General features: G+C 34.8%; 2 protein-coding genes across 2 annotated transcripts in view; both read left to right on the top strand.

Moving 5' to 3' along the window:
- The first annotated feature begins 1,774 nt into the window (after positions 1-1,774).
- LOC120027926 (protein PXR1-like) lies at positions 1,775-19,672 on the top strand. The gene is made up of 4 exons (XM_038973019.1): positions 1,775-1,838; positions 11,820-11,934; positions 14,619-14,731; positions 19,638-19,672. The coding sequence occupies exons 1-4, from the start codon at positions 1,775-1,777 to the stop codon at positions 19,670-19,672; spliced, it is 327 nt and encodes a 108-aa protein (XP_038828947.1).
- A 127-nt stretch (positions 19,673-19,799) lies between these two features.
- Positions 19,800-25,000, top strand: part of LOC120027925 (nuclear receptor coactivator 2-like) — a 33,451-nt gene continuing 28,250 nt past the window's right edge. Inside the window, exon 1 of the mRNA XM_038973018.1 lies at positions 19,800-19,810. Within this exon, the coding sequence (XP_038828946.1) occupies positions 19,800-19,810 (11 nt within the window). The remainder of the gene's footprint in view (positions 19,811-25,000) is intronic.

Here is a 25,000-nt window from a genome sequence, read left to right as displayed (position 1 = left end):
TCGTTTCTTCCTCGCTCCCTCCCTCCTCTCCACTGTTCTAAGCCCTGAACCTCTTTAACACAACCAGACGAGCACCTCTATAACTACGAACTGTAGTCTGCACAGGGTTGTATCTTCCGCACTTCTGATATAGGAATAGGTGCAGTCTGTTTCTCATTCTACAAGTAGAAGCAGTATTAGTGTGTGTTTGCCCGCCTGCCGGCATGTGTGTAACTGTTTGGCTAACGTGACAGTGCATTTTGTGGAAGGGCCCTTCAGACGTTGGTAGAACATGGTGGATGGAGGGGGGGCCTTCAGATGTTGGTAGAACATGGTGGATGGAGGGGGGGCCCTTCAGATGTTGGTAGAACATGTGGATGGAGGGGGCCCTTCAGATGTTGGTAGAACATGGTGGATGGAGGGGGCCCTTCAGATGTTGGTAGAAACATGGTGGATGGAGGGGGGCCCTTCAGATGTTGGTAGAACATGGTGGATGGAGGGGGGACCCTTCAGATGTTGGTAGAACATGGGGATGGAGGGGGGGCCTTCAGATGTTGGTAGAACATGGTGGATGGAGGGGGGGCCCTTCAGATGTTGGTAGAACATGGTGGATGGAGGGAGGACCCTTCAGATGTTGGTAGAACATGGTGGATGGAGGGGGGTGGCCCTTCAGATGTTGGTAGAACAGGGTGGATGGAGGGGGGGCCCTTCAGATGTTGGTAGAACATGGTGGATGGAGGGGGGCCTTCAGATGTTGGTAGAACATGGTGGATGGAGGGGGGGCCCTTCAGATGTTGGTAGAACATGGTGGATGGAGGGGGGCCCTTAGATGTTGGTAGAACATGGTGGATGGAGGGGGGGCCCTTCAGATGTTGGTAGAACATGGTGGATGGAGGGGGGCCCTTCAGATGTTGGTAGAACATGGTGGATGGAGGGGGGGCCCTTCAGATGTTGGTAGAACATGGTGGATGGAGGGGGGCCCTTCAGATGTTGGTAGAACATGGTGGATGGAGGGGGGGCTTCAGATGTTGGTAGAACATGGTGGATGGAGGGGGGGCCCTTCAGATGTTGGTAAGAACTGGTGGATGGAGGGAGGGGCCTTCAGATGTTGGTAGAACATGGTGATGGGAGGGGGGTGGCCTTCAGATGTGGTTAGAACAGGGTGGATGGAGGGGGGGCCCTTCAGATGTTGGTAGAACATGGGGGATGGGGGGGGCCTTCAGATGTTGGTAGAACATGGTGGATGGAGGGGGGGCCCCTTAGATGTTGGTAGAACATGGTGGATGGAGGGGGGCCCTTCAGTAGTTGGTAGAACATGGTGGATGGAGGGGGGGCCCTTCAGATGTGGTAGAACATGGTGGATGGAGGGGGGCCCTTCAGATGTTGGTAGAACATGGTGGATGGAGGGGGGGCCCTTCAGATGTTGTAGAACATGGTGGATGGAGGGGGGACCTTCAGATGTTGGTAGAACATGGTGGATGGAGGGGGGCCCTTCAGATGTTGGTAGAAACATGGGGGATGGAGGGGGGGCCCTTCAGATGTTGTAGAACATCGAAGGGCCCCCCATCCATACACCATGTTCTACCAACATCTGAAAGGGCCCCCCCTCCATCCACCCTGTTTCTACAAACAATTTTCTGAAGTGTCCCCCCTCCATCCACCATGTTCTACCAAACATCTGAAGGGCCCCCCCTCCATCCACCATGTTCTACAACATCTGAAGGGCCCCCACTCCATCCACCATGTTCTACAAATCTGAAGGGCCCCCCCTCCATCCACCATGTTCTACCAAAATATGAAGGCCCCCCCATCCACCATGTTCTACAACATCATGAAGGGCCCACCCTCCATCCACCATGGTATACCAACATCTGAAGGCCCCCTCCATTCCACCATGTTTACCAACATCTGAAAGGGCACCCCCTCATCCACCCTGTTCTACAAACATCTGAAGGGCCACCCCACCTCCATCCAACCATGTTCTACCAACATCTGAAGGGTCCTCCCTACATCCAACCAGTTCTACCAACATCTGAAGGCGCCCCCCTCATACACCATTCTACCAACATCTGAAGGGCCCCCCTCCATCCACCATGTTCTACCCAAAACATCTGAAGGGTCCCCCTCCATCCACCATGTTCTACCAAAATTCTGAAGGCCCCCCTCCATCCACCAGTTTATACCACAACATATTGAAGGGCCCCCTCCATCACACCCATGTTTCTACCAACATCTGAAGGGCCCCCCCTCCATCCACCATGTCTACCAACATCTGAAGGGACCCCCCCTCCATCCACCATGTTCTACCACATCCTGAAGGCCCCCCCCCTCCATCCACATGTTCATACAACACTCTGAAGGCCCCCCCTCCATCCACCATGTTCTACCAACATCTGAAAGGGCCACCCCTCCATCTCACCTGTTCTACCAAACATCTAAGGGCCACCCCCCTCATCCACATGTCTCTACCAACATCTGAAGGGTCCTCCCTCCATCCACCATGTTCTCCAACATACGAAGGGCCCCCCCTCATCCACCATGTTCTACCAACATAGGAAGGGCCCCCCCCTCCATCACCATGTTACCAACATCTGAAGGGTCCCCCCTACAGCCACATGTTATACCAACATCTGAAGTGCCACACCTCATCCCACCATGTTCTACCAACATCTGAAAGGGCCCCCCTCCACCCATCCTCCCATGTTCTACTCAAACACTGAAGGGCCCCCTCCATCCACCATGTTCTACAACATCTGAAGGGCCCCCCCTCCATCCACCATGTTCTACCAAACATCTGAAGGACCCCCCCTCCATCCTACCATGTTCTACCAACGTATGAAGGGCCCTTCCACAAATGCACTGTCACGTTAGCCAAACAGTTCACACATGCCGGAGCGGGCAAACCACACACTGATACTGCTGTCTACTTGTAGAATGAGAAAAGACTGGACCTATTCCTATATCAGAAGTGCGGAAGATTACAACCCTGTGCAGACTACAGTTCGTAGTTATAGAGGTGCCTCGTCTGGTTGTGTTAAAGAGGTTCAGGGGCTTAGAAAACAGTGGAGAGGAGGGAGGGAGCGAGGAAGAAAACGAAAAGAAGAGAGCGGAGGGACAAAATCCACGAGGGCAAGGAAACCACCAGTTTTAAATAGCAGGTATATGGGTGTCAGACCAGTCAGTATGCCCTGAGACAGAGAGAGAGAGGATTGAGAGAGAAGGAGAGAGGAGGAGATGGGGAGGGAGCGAGGAAAGAGAGAGAGAGAGATAGGGAGAGGGAGGGAGGGAGGGGGAGGGGGAGGGAGCGAGAAAGAGAGAGAGAGAGAGAGAGAGATTGTCCTTGTTCTGCTCTGATATCTTATCTTGTGAGTACCTCTCTCTACTGATCTTGTCTTCGTTGTCTGTCTGTCTGTCGTCTGTTCTGTTCTGTCTGTCTGTCTGTCTGTCTGTTGTCTGTCCTGTCTGTCTGTCTGTCTGTCTGTCTGTCTGTCTGTCTGTCTGGTCTGTAGTCTTGAGCTTAATAATTTAAGAAGAAGAAGATTCCCCTACACTAACCAGGAAAATGGTGCTAAGATCTATTTAGAATCATAAATGTATTACAACACAACACAACATATGGCATTGGTTGTCTTAGGGCACAATCCCGTAACGGGGGAAAAAAAACTTTAAAAATATCCTACAATGACACGTCTCGGTTTAATAAAATTAAATATAATAAAACTGAAACATCCAGTGGCGTGTCTCTGTACAAAATGGGGACCCTTTCCCCTACATAGTGAACTACTTTTAACCCATGGCCCATAAGATTGTGATTTACAACAGTAGTGCATATTTAGGGAATAGGGGTGCTTTCGGGGACGAAATCAGTGACTTCCGTGAGCTTCCGTGGCTTCTTTCCTGTAATTTCAAGCTTACCTGTGGTGGCAATGAGAGTGGAATTGTGGGGACATGACAGATGATGCAGCTCAGGAGAAACATTCAGGTCCTGAGAACTGTGTGTGTGTGTGTGTGTAGTGTGTGTTGTGTGTGTGTGTGTGGTGTGTGGTGTGTGTGTGTGTTGTGTGTGTGTGTGTGTGTGTTAGTTTATGTGTGTGTGTGTGTGGTGTGTGTGTTGTGTCTGATGGGGAATGATTCTCTGGCGTCTTCATGGGCGGTTGGGCACGTCCTGTTGAAATAATTAAATAGAAGCCACTAGGCCGTCACTTCACTCCTGTGGAGAGCTAGAGGGATGGCGAGGCTTTATCTCACACCTAGAGGAGGGGACTGGTGTGTGTGGGAGGGGGGTCTATCCTAGTGGGGATTGAGGAGTAAGGTGGGTTAGGGTTAGATTAGTTAGGTTAGATTAGGGTTAGGTATAGGGTTAAGGTAGGGTTAGGAGTTAGGGTTAGGGGTTAGGGTTTAGGGTTAGGGTTAGGGGTTAGGGTTAGGGGTTAGGGTTTTTAGGGTTAGGGTTAGGGTTAGGTAGGTTAGGTTAGGTAAGGTTAGGTTAGGTACGGGTAGGTTTATGGTAGTTTATGGTTAGGTTTATGGTAGGGTAGGTTAGGGTTTAGGGTTAGGGGTTAGGGGTTAGGGTTAGGTTAGGGGTTAGGGTGTAGGGTTAGGTTAGGGTTAGGTTAGGGTTAGGTTAGGGTTAGGGTAGGGTTAGGTTAGTGTTAGGTTTAGTGGTAGGGTTAGGTTAGGGTTTTTTTTTTTTTTGTAGGTTAGGTGAGTGGTTAGGGTAGTTTAGGGTTAGGGTTAGGTAGGGTTAGGTTTTTAGGGTTAGGTTAGGGTTAGGGTTAGGTTAAGGTTAGGAGTTAGGGTTAGGGTTAGGTTAAGGTTAAGAGTTAGGGTTAGGTTAAGGTTAGGAGTTAGGGTTAGGTTAAGGTTAGGAGTTAGGGTTAGGTTAAGGTTAGGAGTTAGGGTTAGGTAAGGTTAGGATTTAGGGTTAGGTAATAGAAAATAGGATTTTGAATAAGAATAAATTTACATCTTATACATTTAAAATTCATAACGTGTGTGTGTGTGTGTGTGTGTGTGTGTGTGTGTGTTGTGTGTGTGTGTGTGTGTGTGTGTGTGTGTGTGTTGTGTGTGTGTGTGTGTGTTGTGTGGGTGATAGAGAGAGCGAGTGTTAGAAGTAGATGTAGAAATTGTATCTGACTAGAGTGGATGACAGGTGTAAACTCTGAGGGGGACTGACAGGGTAAACTCTAGAGGTGGACTGACAGTTGTAAACCTATAGGTGGACGAACGGGTAAACTCTATAGGTGTGGAATGACAAGGTGTAAACTCTAGAGGTGGACTGACAGGTGTAAAACTTTAGAGGGACGTTAGTGGTAAAATCTAGAGGTGGATGACAGGTGTAAACTCTAGAGGTGGACTGACAGGGTAAAACTCTAGAGGTGACGACAGGTGTTACACTCTAGAGGTGGACTGACAGGTGTAAACGTTAGAGGTGGACTGACAGGTGTACACTCTAGAGGTGGGACTGACAGGTGTAAACTCTAGAGGTGGAACTGACAGGTGAAACTTTAGATGGTGGACTGACAGGTAGTAACTCTAGAGGTGGACTGAAGGTGTAAACTCTAGAGGTGGACTGACAGGTGTAAACTATAGAGGCGGACTGACAGGTGTAAACTCTAGAGGTGGACTGAAAGTTGTACACTCTAGAGATGGACTGACAGGTGACACTCTAGAGGTGGACTGACAGGTGTACACTCTAGAGGTGGACTTACAGGTTGTAAATCTAGAGGTGGACTGACAGGTGTAAACTCTAGAGGTGGACTTGACAGGGTACACTATAGAGGGCCACTGACAGTGTAAACTCTAGAAGGTGCACTGAAAGTGTACACCTAGAGGTGGACTGACAGGTGTAACTCTAGAGGTGGACTGACAGGTGTAAACTCTAAGAGTGGACTGGAAGGTGTAAACTCTAGAGGAGACTGACAGGTGTAAACTCTAGAGGTGGACTGGCAGGTGTAAAATCTAGAGGTGGACTGACAGGTGTACACTTCGAGGTGGACTGACAGGTGTAAACTTAGATGTGGACGACAGGTGTAAAATCTAGAGGAGGACTGACAGGTGTAAACTTAGAGGTTGACTGACAGGTGTAAACTTAGAGGTGGACTGACAGGTTGTCAAACTATAGAGGTGGACTGACAGGGTAAAACTATAGAGGTGGACTGACAGGTGTAAACCTAGAGGGGACTGACAGGTGTAAACTCTAGGAGGAGGACTGACAGGTGGTAAACTCTAGAGGTGGAGTGAAAGGTGTAAACTATAGAGGAGACTGACAGGTAGTAAATCTAGAGGTGGACGACAGGTGTAAACTCTAGAGGAGGGACTGGACAGGTGTAACTCAGAGGTGGACTGACAGGTGTACACTCTAGAGTGGACTGACAGGTGTACACTCTAGAGGTGGACTGCCAGGTGTAACTCTAGAGGAGGACTGACAGGTGTAAACTCTAGGGTGAGACTGACAGGTGTAAATCTAGGAGTGGACTGACAGGTGTAAACTCTAGAGGTGGACCTGACCGGTGTAAACTCTAGGAGGTGGAATGACAGGTGTAAACTTTCTGCTTCCCATTGGGCAATTCCTATCCCATTCCATGCTTCAATATTTCGAGCAGAGCCCTTTGGGCCTGTTCAATAAAACTGTAGTGGTGCCGACTAAATTAGTGGCACTACGGTTCTGGTCTAAAGTAGTAGTGCACTATTAGGTGAATAGGTTGCCCGTTTGGGACACAATCAGCACTTACTTATGACCAGAGCCTATGGAAAAGCCCCGAAAAAGAGGGAATATTTGCGTTTGATCAAAACGAAAGGACCCTAGTTAGAAGCACTATATAGAAAATGTTGAAGTCATTTGCAACACACGTTGTGAGATGAAGATATCTGTTACGCTTTGAACCTCCTGGAAAGCTGAGAAGTCAACAGCAATCACTGTACAGTATACATCAACATAATAATTATTTCCTTTATCAGAGGCAAATGTGATGTTAATAAAGTAAAGCCAGAATGTATTTTTAAATATAAAGAATTTAATTACCGATTTATTTATTTATGGTCCCCCCAAAAAAATAATCACACTTTTAATTTTATCGGAACACTGGAAACATCACCAAAAATAGATCTGTTTAAAAGCCTGAATTAATTGTGTATTTAAACCCCCTTCCGGAGTGTTTTCTGATCGTATTTTTCCATAATCGCAGATGGGTTATTGTTGGACCATTCATTTTGCTGTTAGGTTTGGGCTTGAACTTCTATCAATGAGACTCGAACATGAAACACTATATTACTTTTACTGCCAGATTCTATCCGCGATCAGCGTTCCCACTCTCCGATGGATCTGCCGTCATGTGACCTGCTTCGTTCATCCCAAAAACCGCCAAAGTTATGATCATGGTATACAGCGTGTGTGTGTAGTGTGTGTGTGTGTGTGAGTGTTGTGTGCTGTGGGTGTGTGGTGTGTGTCTTGTGTGTGTGTGTGTGTGTGTGTGTGGTGTGTGTGTGTGTGTGCTCTGCAGTGTGATTGTCAGCTACAACGCGACACCGTGAAACAGTATTCAAGTTTGGTCACACCGACCACAAGTGGAATGTTTACATCATAAAAAAAAAAAATGTAAGCGGACAAAAGAAGCACAACGGAAAAACAATGCCGCACAACTGGCAAACAAATGGTAACATCTGCACATGTAGGCTTTTAACAGCAATTATTTAAACACGGTAAGAGGATTTCATTGACAAGCTGCAAAAATATAACAATTATTGCCTGGCCTTGACGACATTTTGTAGACGGACATTATAAATGCCTAAAATTATTATAGAAAGATCATTTTGACCCACTAACCATTTCAATATTGTTTTAGTTTTTATTAACAAAATAACATCGATGCCTATATAATTTAATGTTATAATGTAGGTTCATAATTTTCCAACTATTTACGATGGTAGGTGTATTAACACTAAGATGATAGTCATGTATAATTTCAAAACAAATTATCTAACGTGTAGTCAAGCGGAAACGATGCCAGTTAGCTAAAAGAATAATATAAGTAACAAGTCAAATCCACGTGGGGAAATAATTTCATTTGAATTAGTAAAACAATCAACATGACAATACAATAAGAATGCGAAAGTGAAAATATCAAATTCAAGTAGCGATTTCAGTCAAGTTAGTTGGTATTTGTTACCTGATTATACTCAAGTAGCCAGTGGCTGGCACGCCTGTGTGCGCGGTAGAGAGAGACGCATATGAAGGTCCACGGAAGATACGAAAAGGCTATACTATCTCAAAATAAATTGAAATCTAGAAAACCATCTATCTCACTAACAGTATAACATGTTAAAAATCCCTACAAGCTACACCATAATATAATAGATATTGGGCTATAATAATATAAACACCATATTTTTTTTTTAAAGCAAACACGTTTAAATATTCAATATAATAAAAAAGGTTAGGTTATGTAGGATATTTGATGCAAAGTGTATTTGATAGGCTATTTACGTTTTTCATTTAGGAGTAATTACAAAATTTCATTTTAAACGTAGGTTGACCTAACAGTTATTTGATTTTGATAACCAATTCGATTCTATCCATTTCTAAGTCATGTTTAGCAATGGGCCTACATTACTTAAAATAGCCGGGGATATTTTTGAAAGATGCTTAATTGCCAAGATTCAATGCACTTTCACTATTATGTCTTACGGAAAACATACACTTTGGATTCCATGAAGATAGAAAATGTGATTGAGGCAAGTATTCAGTGTTCTTATCAAAGGATTAGATTTACAATACAATTAAATAGGCCTAAATGGAAATTTATAAAAAAAACGAAAAAAAGAAAGAAAAAAGGAAAAAAGAGAAGAGGAGAGAGCAGAAAGGGAAAAAAAAGAAAATGGAAGAAGAGAAAGACGAGAGAAAAAAAAGGAAGGAGAGTGAAAAAAGGAGAGAAAAAAAAAAAGAAAAATTAGAAAAGAAAAAGCAAAAGGAAAAAAGAAGGGGGAAAGGAAAGAAGAAAAGAGAAGGGAATGGTAGGGTAGGGGAGGGGAAAAAAGGAAAACGAAAGACGAACAAAGAAAGGAGGGGGAGAAGGGGGGGGGGTGTGTTTGGAGAAGAGGGAAAGAAAGAAAAGATAGGAAAAAGAAAAGGGAGAAAAGTGGTAAAACAAAAAAAAGAGAAAAAAGAAAATAGAGAGAGGGGAAGAAAGAAAGAAGGAGAAGAAAAAAAGAAAAAAAAAAAGAAAGAAAAAAAAAGAAAGAGAGGAGGAGAAGAGGCGCAAAAAGAGGAGGGCAAAAAAAAGATAGAAAAAAGAACAAAAAAGAACGAAGAAAAAGAGAAGACGAAAGGAAGAAGAAGAAAAAGAAAAGAAAAGAAATAAATGAAGAAAGAAGAAGAGAAGAAAGAAAAGGAAAAGAAAAACCAGGAAAGGAAGAAAAGGGAGAGGAAGAAAGGAGGTGGGAGAAGAGAAAGGAAGAGAAAGAGGAAAACAGAATGGAAAAGAAGAAGGTAAAAGAGAGAAAAAAGAAAGAAAAAGAAAAAGAAGAAAAAAAAAGAGAAAGAAGTAAGGGAAAAATAGAAACAAAAGAAAAAGAGGTAATAAGAGAAGAAGTGAGAGAAGAAAAGAGAGGGAGAAAAAATGAAAGATATAGAGGAAAAAAGAAGTGAAAGAGGTGAAAGAGAAAGAAAAAGAGGAGAAAGAGAAAGAAAAAAGACAATACGGAGACAGAAAGAAGAAAAGAAGGAAAAAAAAGGGAGAAGAAAAAAGTGAAGTAAAATAAATAAAAAGAGGAGAAAGAGGAAAAAGAATGAAATGAAAAAGAAAGGAAAGAAGAAGAAAAGAGGGAAAAAAAGTGAGATAAAAGGGAGAAAAATAGATAAGGAAAGCAAAAAATAAGTAAAGAGATGAAAGGAGAAGAACGCAGAAGAAGTAGAAAAAGTAAAGAGAAGAAAGAGAAAGAAAGGGGACAAAGAAGAGAGGAAGGTAAAATGGAAAGAAAAGAGAAGAAAAAAAGTGAGCAAAAATGATAAAAGAAATGGAAGAAAGAAAGGAGAGAAAAGGGGAAATGCAAGGAAAAGGAAAAAGAACCAAAAGAAAGTAAGAAAGAAGTCGAAGAAACTAGAGAAAGAGGAAAAAAGATGAAAAGAGGGGAAGAATGGAGGTGAAGAGGGGGAAAGGGAAAGAGGAAGTAGGGGAGAGGAGAAAAAAGAGAAAAAAAGAGGAAGCAAAGGGAAGAGAGGAAAAGGGAAGGTAGAAGGAAAGAAAAGAGAGGAAGGGAGATGAAAAGAAATGGAAATAAGGAGGAAAGGTGAAAAAAAAAAGAAAGTTAAAGGGGGATGGAAAAAAAAAGGGAAAGAATTTAAATAGAAGAATAAATGGGAGGTGTGAGAAGAAGGAAAGGATAGAAAAAAAAAAAGGGGAAGAAAAAAAAAAAAAAAAATAAAGGAAAGGGGAAGAAAAAGAGAGAGGGAAAAAGAAAAAAAGGGAAAAAAAGTAAAGAAAAAAAAGGCAAAGAAGAGGGAAAGTGAAAGAGGAAGAAGAGGGAAAAAAAAAAAAAAAGGTGAAAGATGAGAGGAAAAGAGGAGAAAGAAGAGAAGAGAAGGAAAAAAAGGAAGGTGGGGAAGAAAAAAAAAGAGGGAAAAGAAGAAGAAAAAAATTGAAAAAGAAAGAAAAAGGAGGGAAAAGAGGGAGAAAAGAAAGGATGAAGATACGTAAAAGATGTGGGAACGGAAAAAGAGAGGGAACATGGAAAGAGGGGAATAGAAGAAAGAAAGAGAAAAGAAGTGGTGGGAAGGGGAAAAAGAGAGTAAAGGAAAAGAGGGGAGGTAGGAAAAACGGAAGAAAGGTAAAAAGAGAGAAAGAAGAATGAAGGAAGGAGAGAAGAGAAGAAAAAAAAATAAAGGGAAAAGAAAAAAAAGGAAAAAGAAGAAAAGGAAAAAAAAAGGGAAGAAAGAAAAAAAGGAAAGAAGAAGAAAAAAAAGAGGAAAAGAGAAGGATAAGAAAGGAAAAAAGGGGGGGAACGGAAAAAGAAAAGATTGAGGAAGAAAGAAAGATGAGAGAAGAGAGGAAAAAAAAGAATGGAAGAGAAAGAAAATAAAAAAAGGAGAAAAAGGAAGGATAAAGGAGGGAAAGAAAGAGAAAAAAAAAAAAGAACAAAAAAGAGGAAAAAAAAAAAGGAAAAAAAAGAGGGGAAAAAAGGAAGAAGAGAAAGGAGAAGAGGGAAGAAAGAAGAAGAGGAAAAAGGGAAGAGAGAAGGGGAAAATGAAAAGAAATGAAAAAGATAAAAAGGGACAGAAAAAAAAAAATGGCGGAGAAAAAAGAGGGAAAAAAAACACAAAAAGAAGAGGGGTGGCGAAAAAGAAAGATAGTAAAAGAGGAGATGAAAAAGAGTAAGAGAAGGGAAAGGGGAAAAAAAGCCCAACATGGGAAGTAGAAGAAGAAAAAGGAGAGTAAGATAAAAAGAAGATAAAAGAAAGGGAGAAAAGAAATAGAAGAGAGGAAGGGATAAAATGAGGAAAGAGTAAAAAGAAAAAGAAAATGAGAAAAAGAAAAAGAAGAAAAAAAAAAAAGGTTCGGAAGAAGCGAAAGGGGAAAAAAAGGAAAGAAAGAACAAAAGGAAGGAAGAAAAGAAGGAAGCATAAAGAAAGAAATGAAAAAAGGGAGGAAAAAAAAAAATGAAAAAAGCGAGTGGGGTCAGGAAAAAAAAAATGAAGAGTAAAGAAAACAAAAGAATGAAAAGAAAGACAAAACTGAGAATAAAAGGAGGATAAAAACGAAAGAGAAAAAAAGCAAGAGAAAAGAAGATAGAGAAAAAGCAAAAAAATGAAAAGGAAAAAAGAAATGAAAGAAAAGTGGAAAAAGAGAGAAAAAGAAGAAAAAAGAAGGAAGAAGAAAAAAGAAAAAAAGAAAAGCGTAAAAAAGGGGGGAAGAAAAAAGAGGAAAAAAAGAAAAAAAAAAAAAAGAAGAAGGGCGGGAGGTGGGGAAGAAAGAAAAAAAAGGGGAAAAAAGAGCGAGAAATAAGAAAAAGGGGAAGAAAAAAAGAAAGAATAATAAAGGAAGTAAAGATGAAAGCAAAAGGAAAAAAAAAGGGGAGGAAAAAAAACAAAAAAGAAAGGAGGAGATAAAGGAGAGAAAAGAAGCAGGAGAAGGTGGGTAAAGGAAAAAAAAAAAGAAAGGGAAAAAAGAAGAAGAAAGAGAACTGAAAAGGGAAAGAAAGGAGAAGGATGGGAAGAAGGGATGGAAGAGGAGGAAAAAAAAAAGGGGAAAAGAAAAAAAAGAAAGGGAAAAAAAAAAGGAGAAAAAAAAAAGGTAAATAAAATTAAGGGAAAAAAGGGAGAGGGAAAAAAGACAGAAAGAATGAAATAAAAAGCAAAAATAAGAAGAAACAAAATGAGGAAAAAAAAAGAAGAAAAGAGGGATAGAATGGGGTAGAAAAGAGGAGAAAAAAAAAAAATGAAGAGAAGAAGAGGAAAAACAAAAAGGAAGAGAATAAGAAGATAGTAGGGAGAAGGGAAAAGAAGGGGGTAAAAAGAAGAAAAAAGAGGAGGAGGAGGTAAAAAGAGGATGTGTAAAGTGAAAAGAGAAAAAAGGAAGAGAAAGAGAAAAGAAAAATAAGGAAGAAAAAGAGAAAAAAGGGAGAAGATAAATGAAAACAGGAAAAAAGAAAACGGTCCTTGAGAATAAAAAAAAAAAGGAAAAGCAAAAAAAAAATAAGTAAAAGAGAAAAAGAAAAAAGAATGGGAAGGAGAAAAGGAGGAAGAGAAGAGAAAGACAGAATAGGAATAATAAAAGGAAAAAGGGAAAAAAAAAGGGCGAAGAGAAGCGAAGAAAGAGAAGAAGGAAAGTAAAAAGGAAAAAAAGGAGAAAGAAACGGAAAGGGGTGAAGACAAGAAATGGGAAAGGAAAAAAAGAGGTATAAAGGGACAAAAGGAAGAAAAGGGTGAGAGGGAAAAGAAAAAAAAAAGTGAATAAAAAAAGAGGGAAAAGAAAAGAAGAAGCGGGGAGAAAAGAAGTAATGAGGAAAAAAAAAGAGGAAAGAAAAAAGAGGAACGTGATAGGGAAGGAAAAGAGAAAGAAATTATAAAATAAATGAGTGAATAAAAGGTGAAAAAGAAAAGGGAATAAAAAAAGATAGGAAAAAAAAAAAAATAAAAAAAAAGTAAAAAGAGAAAAAGAAAATTAGAAAAAAAGAGAGAAAGAAGAAAAAAGGAAAAAAAGAAGAAGAAAAAGGGTAAAAAACGAGCGAAGAAGTGAGAAAAACGCCGAAAAAGGAAGAAGAGAGAGAGGAAAAAAGAGTAAGGAAGGCGAAAACAGAGAAGAGGGAAGAAAGAAGAAGATAAAAAAAAAAGAAAAAAAAAGAAAAATACGAGGTAAAGGTGAGAAAGGGAAAGGAAAAAAAAAAGAATGGTAAGGGGGAAAGGAAATGAAGAAAAGAAAAAAGAAAAAGAAGAAACAAGTTTAGTAAAAGAACAAAAATAGGAGAAAAACTAGGGGAGGTGGAGAAAAAAAAAGAAAAAAAAAAAAAAAAAGTGGAGGAAAAAGGGGAAAAAAAGAAGAGAAAGTGAAAGAAAAAAAGAGGAAAAAGAGGGGAAAAGGGTGGGAAGAAAAAAGAAAGAAAACGGTGGAAGAAAGAATGAAAAGGGGGGGGATGGATAAAAAAAGAGAGAAGAGAAAAGAGGAAAAAGAAAAGAGAATGGGAGAAGGAGAAAAAAAAAAAAAATAATGAAGTAAAATGAGAAAGGGAAAAGAAGGAGAAGTAGAAAGGGAGAAATAAAGAAGGAAAAAGAAAAAAAAAAGGAGGGGGAGGAAAGAAAGAAAGGAGAAAAAGCAGAGAAAAAAGAAAGAAGAAAAAAGGAAAAAGAGAAAAAAAGGGAAAGAAGAAAAAGAAGTAGAAGGAAAAAAAAAGAGGGGGGAAAAAGTGAAATAAGGGGAGGGATAAAGATAAGAAAAAGGAAGGAAGCAAGAGAGAGAAAAGAGAGAAGAAAAAAAAAAGAAAAAAGGCAAGAAAAAAAAAGTATTAAATGAGTAAAATAGAAAAAATAAGAAAAAAGAGAGATACATGAGGGAAAAAAAAAAAAAGAATAAATGAAGTAAAGGACGAAAGGAACTGGAAAGGTGTGAAAGGCAGAAAAAAGGAGGGATGTGAAATGGTAGGAAAACGAAAGATAAGATAAGAAGTAAAGAGGGAAAGGCAGAAAAAAAAGGAGAAGGGGGAAGAAAGGAAAGAGAAAAGAGAATGAAAAAAGAAATATTGAAGAAAAATAAGGTAAGCAAAAAAAAGAATAAAGAAAGAAAAAAAAAGGAAAAGTTATAAAGGTAAGGCAGTAGAAAATGTGAAAAAAAAAGTGAATAAGGAGAAGAAGAAAAAATGAAAGTAAGATGAAGTGGAAGAAGTAAAGAAAAGAGGAAAAAAGAAGTAAAAAGGAAAAAAATAGGGGAAGATAAAGAGAAGAAGAAAGGGAAAAAATATGTGAAAACAAAAAAAATATGAGAAGGAGTAGTATATAGGAAAAGGTGATAAAAAAAAAAAAAAAGAAAAGAAAGAAGAAATGGAAAAAAAAAAAAAAAAAAAATAAAAAAAAAAAAAAAAGGAGGAAAAGGGAGGGAAGGGGGGGAGAGAAGAAAAAAAGTGGTGAAAGAAAAAAGGAGAATAGGGAGGAGGGAAGGAAAGAAGAAGAAGGAGAAAAAGAAAGGACAAGAAAGGAAAAAAAAGGAGAGGAAAGAAAGAAAGAAAAAAAAAAAAAGAGAAAGAAGGAAAAGCGAGACGAGAAGATGTGAGAAGAAGAAGAGAAAAAAAGCAAAAAAAATAAAGGAAGGGGAGGGGGAAAAAAGAAAAAGGAGAAGAAAAAGTAAGAGAAAGGAGTGGAAGATAAAAAGAATCGGAGTAGAGGGAAAATATAATAAAGAGAGAAAAGAATAAAAGGAAGAGGAAAAATAAAATATGAGGGAAAAAGGGAAAACAAGATAAAGAGAAGAAAGGAGGAGAAAAAAAAGAAGAAAAAAAAAATTAATAATAAAGAAAAATGTGAGGAAAGAGGAAAAAAGTAAGAAAAAAGAATAAAAGAGAACAAAAAATATGGATTTGAGAGAGGTATAGTAAAGAGAGAAAAAAAGAGAGAGAGAAAATAGGGGAAGAAAGTGGTGGGGTAGAAAAAAAAATAATGACAAAGAAATGAAAAGAAGTAGTGAATGTGTATAAAAAAAAAGGTACGGAAAAGAAAAAAAAAGAGGTAAGAGAGGAAAAACAATAAAGGTGTATAAGAAATGAAAAGAAAGGAAAAAAAGAAAGGAAAGGGGGGAAGATGGAAAGAAAAAAAGAAAGGAAGGGGAGGAAAAGGAAGTAAGAGAAAGTGGGAACGAGGGCAAAAACTGAAAAAGAAGGAAAGGAAAAGAGGAAAACAAAAGAAGGTGAGGAAGGAGAAAAAGAATGAATTAAAAAACCATCTAAAAAGGAAAGCAGAAAAGGAAAGAAAGAATGTAAAATAAAAGAAAAAGATAAAAAAGAAAGGAAAATGATACAAAAAAGAGGGAAAAAAAAATAAAATAAGGAATGAATAGAGGAGAAAAGTAGAAACAAATGAAAAGAAATAAAGAGAAAAAGGAAAAGAAGAAGATGAGTATATGGTGAAAAGAGAGAGATAAAGGAAAAGAAGTAAGAAAAGAAGAGAAGAAGAGGAAAAGAGAGGATAAGAGGAAATAGATGAAAAGATAAGGTAAAAAGAAAAAAGAAAGAGGGAAGTTAAGAAAGGAAAAGGAGAAGATAGAAACAGAAATAACTGTAAAAAAAGAGAAAGATGAAGAAAGAAGAGAAGAATGAAGGGAAAAAAAAAGAATGGAATAGAAAGAAGAGGTGTCTGGTGAATAAAGAGAAAAGAAAAAAAGAAAAAAAAAAAGAAAAGGGGGAGAAGATAAAAAGAGAATAAAAAAGAAAATGGCCAAAGGAAGTGATAAATAGGAAAAGGAATGTGGAGGAACAAAAAAGGAAGAAAAAAGAAAAAAGAAGAAAAAAAAAGGGGTAATGAAAAAAGTAAACGTTAAAGAAAAAAAAAAAAAGAAAGAAAGAAAGGAATGGAAAAAAAAAAAAGGTAAAAAAGTGTTAATGAGAAGGGGAGGGTGAAAAAGTGAAAAAAAAGAAAGAAAAAAGGGAGTGAAAAGAGGGAAGAGAAGGAAAAGAATAAAGGAAAGGAGTAAGAAGAAAGAAATATAAAGCAACTAGGGAAGAAAAAATAACGAGAGGAAAAGGAAAGAGAAAAAAAAGGGGAGAAAATGAAGGAAAGGAAAAAGAGAAAAGAGAAAAAAAAAATAAGAAGAAAGTGTGAAAATGAAAAGGATAAGGAAAAAAAGAACCCCACAACGGGAAAGAGTGAAAAAGTGAAAAAAAAAAAAAAAGAGAGAGAAAGTGATAAAAAATGGTAGAAAAAGAAAAGAATGAAGAATAAGAATAAGTAGAAAAAGTAAAAAAGAAGGATAAAGTGGAAGAAGAAATGGAGGAAAAACTGTAAAGAAAAAAAGGAGTGGGAAGAAAAGGCAAAGAAAAGAAGAAAAATAAAGAAAAGGGCGAAGACAAAAGCAATGGATGGGACAACGTTGAGAGAAAATAAGAAAAAGAGAAAAAGATAATAGAAAAAAAGAAAGTGGGAAAGATGAAAGTAAGAAGGAAATGAAGTGAAAAAAAAAGAAAAAAAAAAAAGAGAGGAAAAGAAGAAGAATGTAAAAAAAAAAGGGAGGAAGAGAAGGAAAAGGGAAAAGAAGAAAAAGTGTAAAATGTAAAAGAATAAAGGGAAAGAAATGAAGGGAGGAAGAAAATTGTAAAAAGAAAAGAGATGGGAAAAGTAAAGTGAGAGGCAAAAAAAGAGAAAAAAAGATAGATTAAGTAAAGAAAAAAAAAAAAAAGAAAAGGGAATCGAGAAAAAAAGAAGAAAGAGGGAAAATGGAAAGAAGAGTAAGGAAATTGTATAAAGATAAAAAAGAATGAAAAAAAGGAGAAAAAAAAGTGAGAGAAAAGGAAAAAAAAAATAAGAGAAAAAAAGGGAAAAGAGAGGAGAGAAAAGAAGGAAAAAAAGCAAAAAAAAGGGAAAGGAAAAAGTAAGAAGGGGAAAAGGTAAGAAAAAGGAAAATGAAGGAGGAAAAGGGAAGAAAAAGAGAATAAAGGGGGAGAGGAAAAGGAAAAAGATGAAAAAGAAGAAAAGAAAGAAAGTGAAGAAAGGAAAAGAAAGGTGAGGGGACGAAGAAAAAAAAAGTGGAAAAAAAAACAGAAGAACAGGAGAAGGGGAAAAAAAAAGAAGTAGTGTGGAGGGTAAAAAGGAATAAAGAAAAAAGAAAGTGGAGAGGAAAGTAAAAAAAAGGAATGAAGAAAAAAAAAAAGTAACGAGATAAAGGAAAGAAAAAAAAGAGGCAGAGAATAAGGAAAGAATGGGAAAAGTAAAAGGTAGAGTGGAGTAAAAGAAGAAAAGTAATGATATGAGAATAAAAGGAGAAAAAGAACAAAAGAAAGAATGAAATAAAAATGTAAGAAAAAACGGAAAAAATGAGAAAGAAGAAGTAGGTAAAAAAAAAGGAAAAAAGAAGAAGTGAAAAATGTAGAAGAAAAAAAAGAAAAGTGGAAAGAAAAAAAGTGAAGGAAATAGTGAGAAGTTGAAAAGTAAAAATGTAAGAAGAAAGTAAAGAAAAAAGAGGAAGTAGAAAAAAAGAAAAAAAGTGGGTAAGAGAAGAGTGAGAAAAGAAAGGGAAAAGGAAAAAGAAAAGGAGTAAAAAGAGGAGAGATAGTGTGATAAGTAAATTAAATATGAGGGAAGGAAAAACGGGATGTATAGTTAAGAAAAAAGAATGGAAAATAAAAAGGGAAAATAGTAAGTAAAAAAGAGGAAAAAAGAGAAAGAGGATAATTAAGAGAAGAAAGAAAAAAAAAAAAAGGAGGAAGTAAAAAAAGGGAAAGTTAAAGAAAAAGGAGTGGAGGTAGTGTAGGAGAAGGGGAAGGAAGAAAAAAAAGAAGGAAAAGGGAAAGATAGAAGTAATAAAAAAGAGAGAAGGAAAAGGAGGTAGGGAAATGATAATAGAAAGAAAGAAAAAAAAATGGTTAGAAAAAAAGGGTATTTAAGGGGGAAAAGAGAAGGAAGAGATAATGAATAAGTAAGAAAGATAAAGAAAAAAATGAAAGTAGAAAAAGAGTCAGGAAAAAGGGAGAAAAGGAAGAAAGAAGAAAAGAAAAAGGATGGGTTAATTAAAATTTTGAAAAGATAGAGATAAAAAGTGAAAAGAAAAGAAACAGGTAAGGTAAAAGAAAGCAAAAAGTGGAAAAAGAAAAGTGAAAAATAGAAAATGTGATGGAGAGAAAAAGTATAAAATAGTGGGGAAATAGTAAAGGAAATGAAAAAGAAGATAGAAGGAGAGAGAAAAGGGATGGAGGGGTGATGTGTGAAGTAGTAAAAAGAAAAGGAGAAAAAAAAATGTGGAAAAAAAGGAATTGTGAAAAAGAGTGGGTTAAAATAAAAAAAATGTAGAGATAAAAAGAAAGAAAAGTGAGAATGTGGTGTGTGGTGTGTGGTGAAAAGGAAAAAAGTGTAAAAAGAAAGGAAGATTAAAAATAAAATCGAAATGAGTGAGTAAAAGGAAAAAAAAAAGGATATGGGAAAAAATGGACAGAAAAGAAAAAGGAATGTGGAAGGAAAAGGATATAAAAAGAAAAAAAAAGGGTAAAAAGATAAAAATGAAGGGTAAAAGAAAAAAAAAAGAAAGGAAAAAAAAAAAAATATAAGAAGAAGAAATAAGTGGGTGGTGAAATAAAGAAATGAAAAGAAAAAAAAGAATGAGAAAAAGAAGGAAGAGAGGGATGGAGTAAGGAATGAAGTAAAAAAACAGGGATTGGAAGGAAAGAGAGGTGAAAAAAAAAGGAGAAAAGTAGAATAATGGGAAATGAAAAGAGAAAAGAAATAAGAAAAAAAAAGAAGAAGAAAAAAAAAGAGAAAAGTTAAGGGTAGCTGAATAGGAGAAAGTAAAGGATAGAAAGAAAAAAGAAAAGAGAGTGAGAGCATGTAAGTTCAAAAAGGACAAAGGAATAAAGGGAGAAATAAGTGAGGAGAAAAGATCTAAAAAAAAGAAGGAAAAGAAAAAAGTGTAATGAGACAGAAAAGAGAAGAGTAACACGTCGTAATAAGGGGAAAAAAATGGAAAGAGAAAAAAGAAGAACAGAGGAAATGTATGAAAAAAGAGAGGAAAAAAAGAGCGTAAAAAAAAAAAATGAGAGAGAAAGAAAAAGTAAGATGAATGGGGAAAATTGTTTTTGGGTGGAAGAAACAAATGGAAAAGAGAGTTGAAGGGATAAAGGAATGAAAATAAAGAAGAAAATAAGGAAAGAGATTAAAAGAAGGAAAGGAAAAAAGAAAAAAAAGGAAAATGAGAAAAAGAAAAAAAAAGAAGGAGAAATATGAGTAGTAAAAGAAGGAAGATGTGAAAAAGTGTATGGAAGAAAAAAGAAAAAAAAAGAGAAGAAGTAGAGAAAGAAAAAGAGTAGAAGAAAAATTGAAAAAGGAAAAAAGATGGTGAGGAAGAGAAGAGAAGGAGATTGAGAAGGGAAAGAAAGAATGAAAGTGAAAAAAAGAGAAAGAATAAGGAAATTAGAAAAAAAGAAAAAAAGTAAAAAAATAAGTAATGAATAAAAAAAATTAGTAATGGTAAATTAAGGGAAGAAAATCGGAAAGCGAGAAAAGGAGAAATGAGAATATTAAGAAAAAACAAAAAAAATTATGTGTGAAAAGAAGAAAGAAGGGAGAAAAAGTAAAAGAAAGTAAAATATAAGTTGAAAGAAGAACAAAAATACAAAGGAGAAAGAAGAAAGAAGTAAAAATGAGGAGAAGGTAAGGAGAAGTAAAAAGTGACGTGAAATGAAAGTAAAGAAAAGTAAAAAAAGTGTAAGGAATAAATTTAAAAAAGAAAGTGTGGGTGTAAAAGTAGAAAAAACAAATCAAAGAAGGAAAAAAGAAATGAAAAAATGAAAGATAAGATGAAGGGGTGAAAAAGAAAAGAGAAAAAAAAGAACGGAGAATAAATATAGAAGAGGAAGAAAAAAATTATAAAAAACTGAAGTGGATAATGGAGGAAAAAGGAAAGAAAAATTTTGGAAGGTAGAGATATAATAGGTGTGATAAAACAAAAGAAAGAGAAGAAAAAGTAAAAATTAAAGAAAAGGTGGGAAGAAAGATATTAAGAAGAATGAGATGAAAAGTAAAGTAAAAGGAGGAAAAAAAAGAATAAGAGAAGGGAGAAAAATGAAAGAAAAGAAAGGAAGTTATATGCAAGAAGAATGAAAAAAAAGAAGAAGAAATACAGAAGAATGAAAGGAAAATTAAAAAACAAGAAAATAAAGAAAGTGGAATAAAAATGAAAAGAGAAAAAGGGAAGAAAAATGAAATGTGTGAAAAGAAAAAAATGGAAGAGTAGAAATAAAAAAGGAAGGAAGGTGAATAAGAAGAAAGAAATGAAAATAATATAAAGAAGAAAAAAAAAAATAAAAGGAGAAAGAATTGTACCGAGCAAGGGTGAAAAAAAAGAGGAGAATAAGATGAAAAGAAAAAAAAAAAGGGGAAGGAAAAAATGATGTAAAAAAAAAAAAAAAATCAAAAAAGTGTGAACAAGAGTATAAAATGAACAAAGAAAAAATAAAAAGTGGAGAAAAAAATGAAAGGAAAGGGGAAAAAAAAGATGGAGGGAGAGAAGGGGGAGGAAAGGGTAAAAGAGAGAGGAAAAATGAAAGAAAAGTAGACAAATAAAAAAAATAAAAAGAGAACAAAAAAAAGAACGAACTAAGAACTAAAAGAGAAGATGGGGGAAAGAAAGAAGAGTGAGAAGAGAGAAGTGAAGAAGTAAAAAATGAAAAAGTAAGTAAGAAGGAGTAGAAAAGTAATGGAGGCAATGAAAGTAAAAATACAGGTAATAAGGGGTGTGAAAAAAAGAAAGCGAAGGAAAGCAAGAAGAAAAAAAAAGAAAAAAAGGGAATAAAAAAGAGAAAAAGGGGAAGAAAAAAAGAATGCGATGGAGGAGAAAGAAAGAAAGAGAATAAAAAACGTGATGTAGCAAACAAAAGAATGAAGATGGTGAAGTGTAAGAAAGAGGAAGGTAAGGGAAAAATAGGGGAATAAAGAATAAATGAATGAAAAAAAAAAAAATTATGAGAAAATAGAAATAAAAGTAGAAAGGGATGAAGAATGAGGTAGAGGAAGTAAAAGGTGGACAGAAAAATATAAAGTAGGAGAAGGGAAAAAAAATAAAGAGGATAAAAAATGTTGAAAGAAAAGAAAAGAAAGTAAGTGAAGAAAAGTAAAAAATAAGAATTGAGAGAAAAAAAAAGAATAAAAAAGGTATGATTAAGAAAAAATTCAGGGAAGAAATGAGGAAAAAAAAGAGTAAAAGAGAGGGAAAAAAAAAAAAAATGAGAGGAAGTAAGAAAGAAGATAAAGAAAAAAAGAAATAAGGAGAAATAAAAGAAAAGGAGAAGAATGTAAGAAAAAAAGAAAAGATGAGGAAACGTGAAGAGTGTATAAAAGAGTAAAAAAAAAAGAGTAAAGTCAAGAAAGTGAAAAAATTAGAAATTGGAAGAAAAAGAAGAAAAAAAAAAAATAAAGAAAATGAAAATAAAAAAAGACATCGAAGCAGGGGAATAGGAGGGGAAGGAAAAAGGAAGATGTGTGAATAATAAGATAAGTGGTGAGGGAAAATAAGAAAAAAGAGAATAAAGACAAAGGTAAAATGTTAAAAAAAAGAGAAAATTAAAAAAAAATAGAGAAAGTGTAAAAATAATAATGAATAAAAAAAAAGAAGTGTGAAACAGTGGAATAAAAATGAGAAACTGTAAAATGAAAACGTAAATAGGAGGGTAAAAGAAGGGCGACGAAAAAAGGAAAAAAAGAAATAAGAAAAAAAGGAAAAAACAGAATGAAAAAATGAATAAGAAAAGAGAAAAGGGAACAAAGAGAAATAATGAAAGGAAAGAAGAAAAGTAATAAAGAAAGGTAATAAAAAGTTAGAAGAGAAAAAAAAGGTGATAGAATGGAAAAAATAAAACGAATGGTTGGAAAAAAGAGGAAAAAAAAGTGGGTTAAAACCGGGGGAAAAAAGGAAAAAGAAAAGGTGGAAGGGTGATAGGAAGTAAAATGGAAAAAAAATAGAAAAGGGAGAAGATAGATAAAAGAGGGGCAAAAGGAAAAAAAAACGAGATGTGGAATGAAAAAATAAAGTGGTAAGAGTAAAAAAAGAATTAGAAGAATGGTAAGTAAGTTGAGAATAGAATTGGGAGAGAGTAAAAAGGAGAAAAAAGAATGAAAAAATATATGAGAGGTGAAGCAGAAAAGAAGAATTAGGGAAAAAAAAAATAAACAAAAAGTAAAAAGAATGGATTAATAAATAAAAGATAATAAGTTAAAGGAAAATTAGTAAATTGGGGAAAATGATGTGAGAAATAGAGGAATGGAATAACTGAAAAAAATAAAAAAAATATAAAATTAATAATGAATGGAAAAATGAAATTGAGAAAGATGAAAATAATGAAGAAAAGTAAGGTGTTTGTAGAATGGGAAAAGAAAGAGGGAATTAAAAGGAAATGTGAGTAAAAAAAGAAAGTGAGGAAATTAATGGTTGCAAAACAAAAAAATAATGAAAAATAAATTAAAAAATAAAAAAAAAAAGAGATATGTAAAAGATAATGAAATAAAGTGAAAATAAATGAAATAAAAGAGGGGTAGAAAGTAAGTAAAAAAAAGAGTATAACGGAAAATTTAAAAGAATGAGTTGAGGAAGAAAAAGAAGAAAGAAATGGAAATGAAAAAAAAAATAAAAAATTAAAATAAAAAAATGAAATAGTAAAAAAAGAAAAAATACATAAGGAAAAAATTACAATGTGTAAAGAGGAAAAAAATAAGAAAATTCTTAAAAAAAGAAAAAAAAGAAAGTAAAAAATCGTGAACGGAAACTGGAAAAAAAATGTGGAAAAAAAAGTAAAAGGTAAAAGGAGAGAAACTAAAAGGAAAAGAAAAATGGAAGAAACTAAAAAAATAATATTGAATAAAAAAAAAACAAAAAATAAAAGAAAAATGAAAAGGGTGAGAAAAGAAACAGCGAAAAAGAAAAAAAGAATAAAGTAGAAAATGAGAATATAAAAAGGAGGATAGAGTGGAAAGTGAGAATAGAAAAAAAGGGAGGAAAAGAAAAAATTAATGGTGAAGATAAAGAAAAGAAAATAAAAAAAAAAGGAAAAAAGAAAAAGATAAAGAAGAAAAAAAGTAAAAGGAGAGATAAGAACAGGGAAAAAAAATAAAAAGAAGTAAATGTGTAGGCTGGGTAATGTAAAATAAATGTAAGTAAGAATAAAAAAAGGAGAGAGTGTGGATAAAGAGGAAATAGAAACAAAGAAGTAATGAAAAGTTGACTATAACCTTAAAAGGGATGGGAGAAAAAAAGGGGGAAGTGAAAAAAAAATAAAAAGCAAAATATATAAATGTGTGTAAGTTAAAAAAAAGGAGTGAGAAAAACCGAATGAATGGAAAAAAAAAAAAGATTAAGAGAAAAGGGAGTATAAAAAAATAAGAAGAAAAAAAAATTGGTAAAACAAGGAAAAGAAGGGTTGGGAAAAAGGAACAAGTAAGAAAAAAAATGAGAGAAAAAGAGTAAGAGAAAGCTGTAAGAAAATAAATAATGTAAGAAGTGAAGAAGAAAGAAATGAAAGAGAAAAAAAAAATGTAAAAAAAAATAAGGAAAAAAAGAAATTAAAGAAGAAAAAAGTAAAGAGATACGGGAAAAAAAAGAAAAGGTAATTAAAATGAAAAAGGAAAAAAAAAAAAAGTAAATAGAGTAAAAGGGAGATGGAAAAAAATGGGAAATAAAGTGAAAATACAAATAAAATTGGTTAGAAATGAGTTGAAAATTTAAAAAAATGTGAAAAATTAATAAAATTGAAATTTGTATAAAGGAAATTGGACAAAAGGGAAAAAAATAAAAGGGAAAAAAATGTAGAGTGGGTATTAAAAAAATGAATATAAAAAGAAAGAAAAAGTTAAATGTAAAAAAAAAAAAAAGATAAATGTAGAAAAAGCGATAATGGGTGAAGGAAAAGTGAGGAAGGAAAGTGTGAAAAAGAAGAAAGAGAAGGAAAATAAAATCTGAAAAATTAAAAAGTGAAATCAAATTAAGAAGAAAAAATAAAAAATTAGTAAGATATGAAAAGATAAGTAAAAAATAAGATTTTGTTGAAAAAAGGAAAATAAAAATAAGGTAGAAAAAACAAGATAATGGAAAGAACAAAGAAAATGAAAAAGAGTGAAAAAGAGTTGATATAAGATGGAGAAAAAAAAGGGTATTAAAAAATGTGAAAAAAATATGAAAAAAGAATAGAAGAAAGGAAAGTGAAGAAAAGAAAAAAAAAAAAATAGAAAAAAAAAGATGATAAAAGTGGAGAAAAAATAAGGGAGAGAAGAAATATGTAAAAAGATAAATAAAAAAATAAGAAGGAAAAAAGAAAGAAAGAAAAGAAAAAAAAGACGAAGGTAGAAGGGAAAAAAGCAGTGATCAAAGTTGAGAATAATGAATCGGAAGTTGTGAAAAAAGATAAAAGAGATGTGATGGTGGTGGAGTAAAAGGGAAGAGAGGAAGAGGTGTGTTGTAAAAAAAAAGAAAATAATAGTAAAGAAAGAAAAGGAAAAAGAGAAAGCAAAGAACATAGGAATGTAATGTAAATAATTGAAAAAAGGATGAAAGAGAAAAAAAATGTGAATATGAAATTAAAAAAAAAATTTGGATAAATAAAAAAATTAGAGTGAAAGAATAAAGGATTAAAAAGAGAATTATGTAAAGAGATTAATTATCTTTAGAAATGAAAAATGATAAATTGAAAATAAATAAAATATTATAGTTGAATTGATTTTGTGTAATTTAAAAGAGTAAATAGAATTAAATAGGATTATTAAATTTATGATTTTATATTATTAATATATAATTAATTATTTTTTATTATATATAATATTTAATATAATTAATTTATTTTTTTTTTGTTTTTTTTA

This window comes from Salvelinus namaycush, chromosome 33, assembly GCF_016432855.1.
Source record: "Salvelinus namaycush isolate Seneca chromosome 33, SaNama_1.0, whole genome shotgun sequence".
Lineage (NCBI taxonomy): Eukaryota > Metazoa > Chordata > Actinopteri > Salmoniformes > Salmonidae > Salvelinus > Salvelinus namaycush.
Note: the sequence above shows the minus strand (reverse complement) of the source record. Positions and strands in the feature narration are given on the sequence as shown.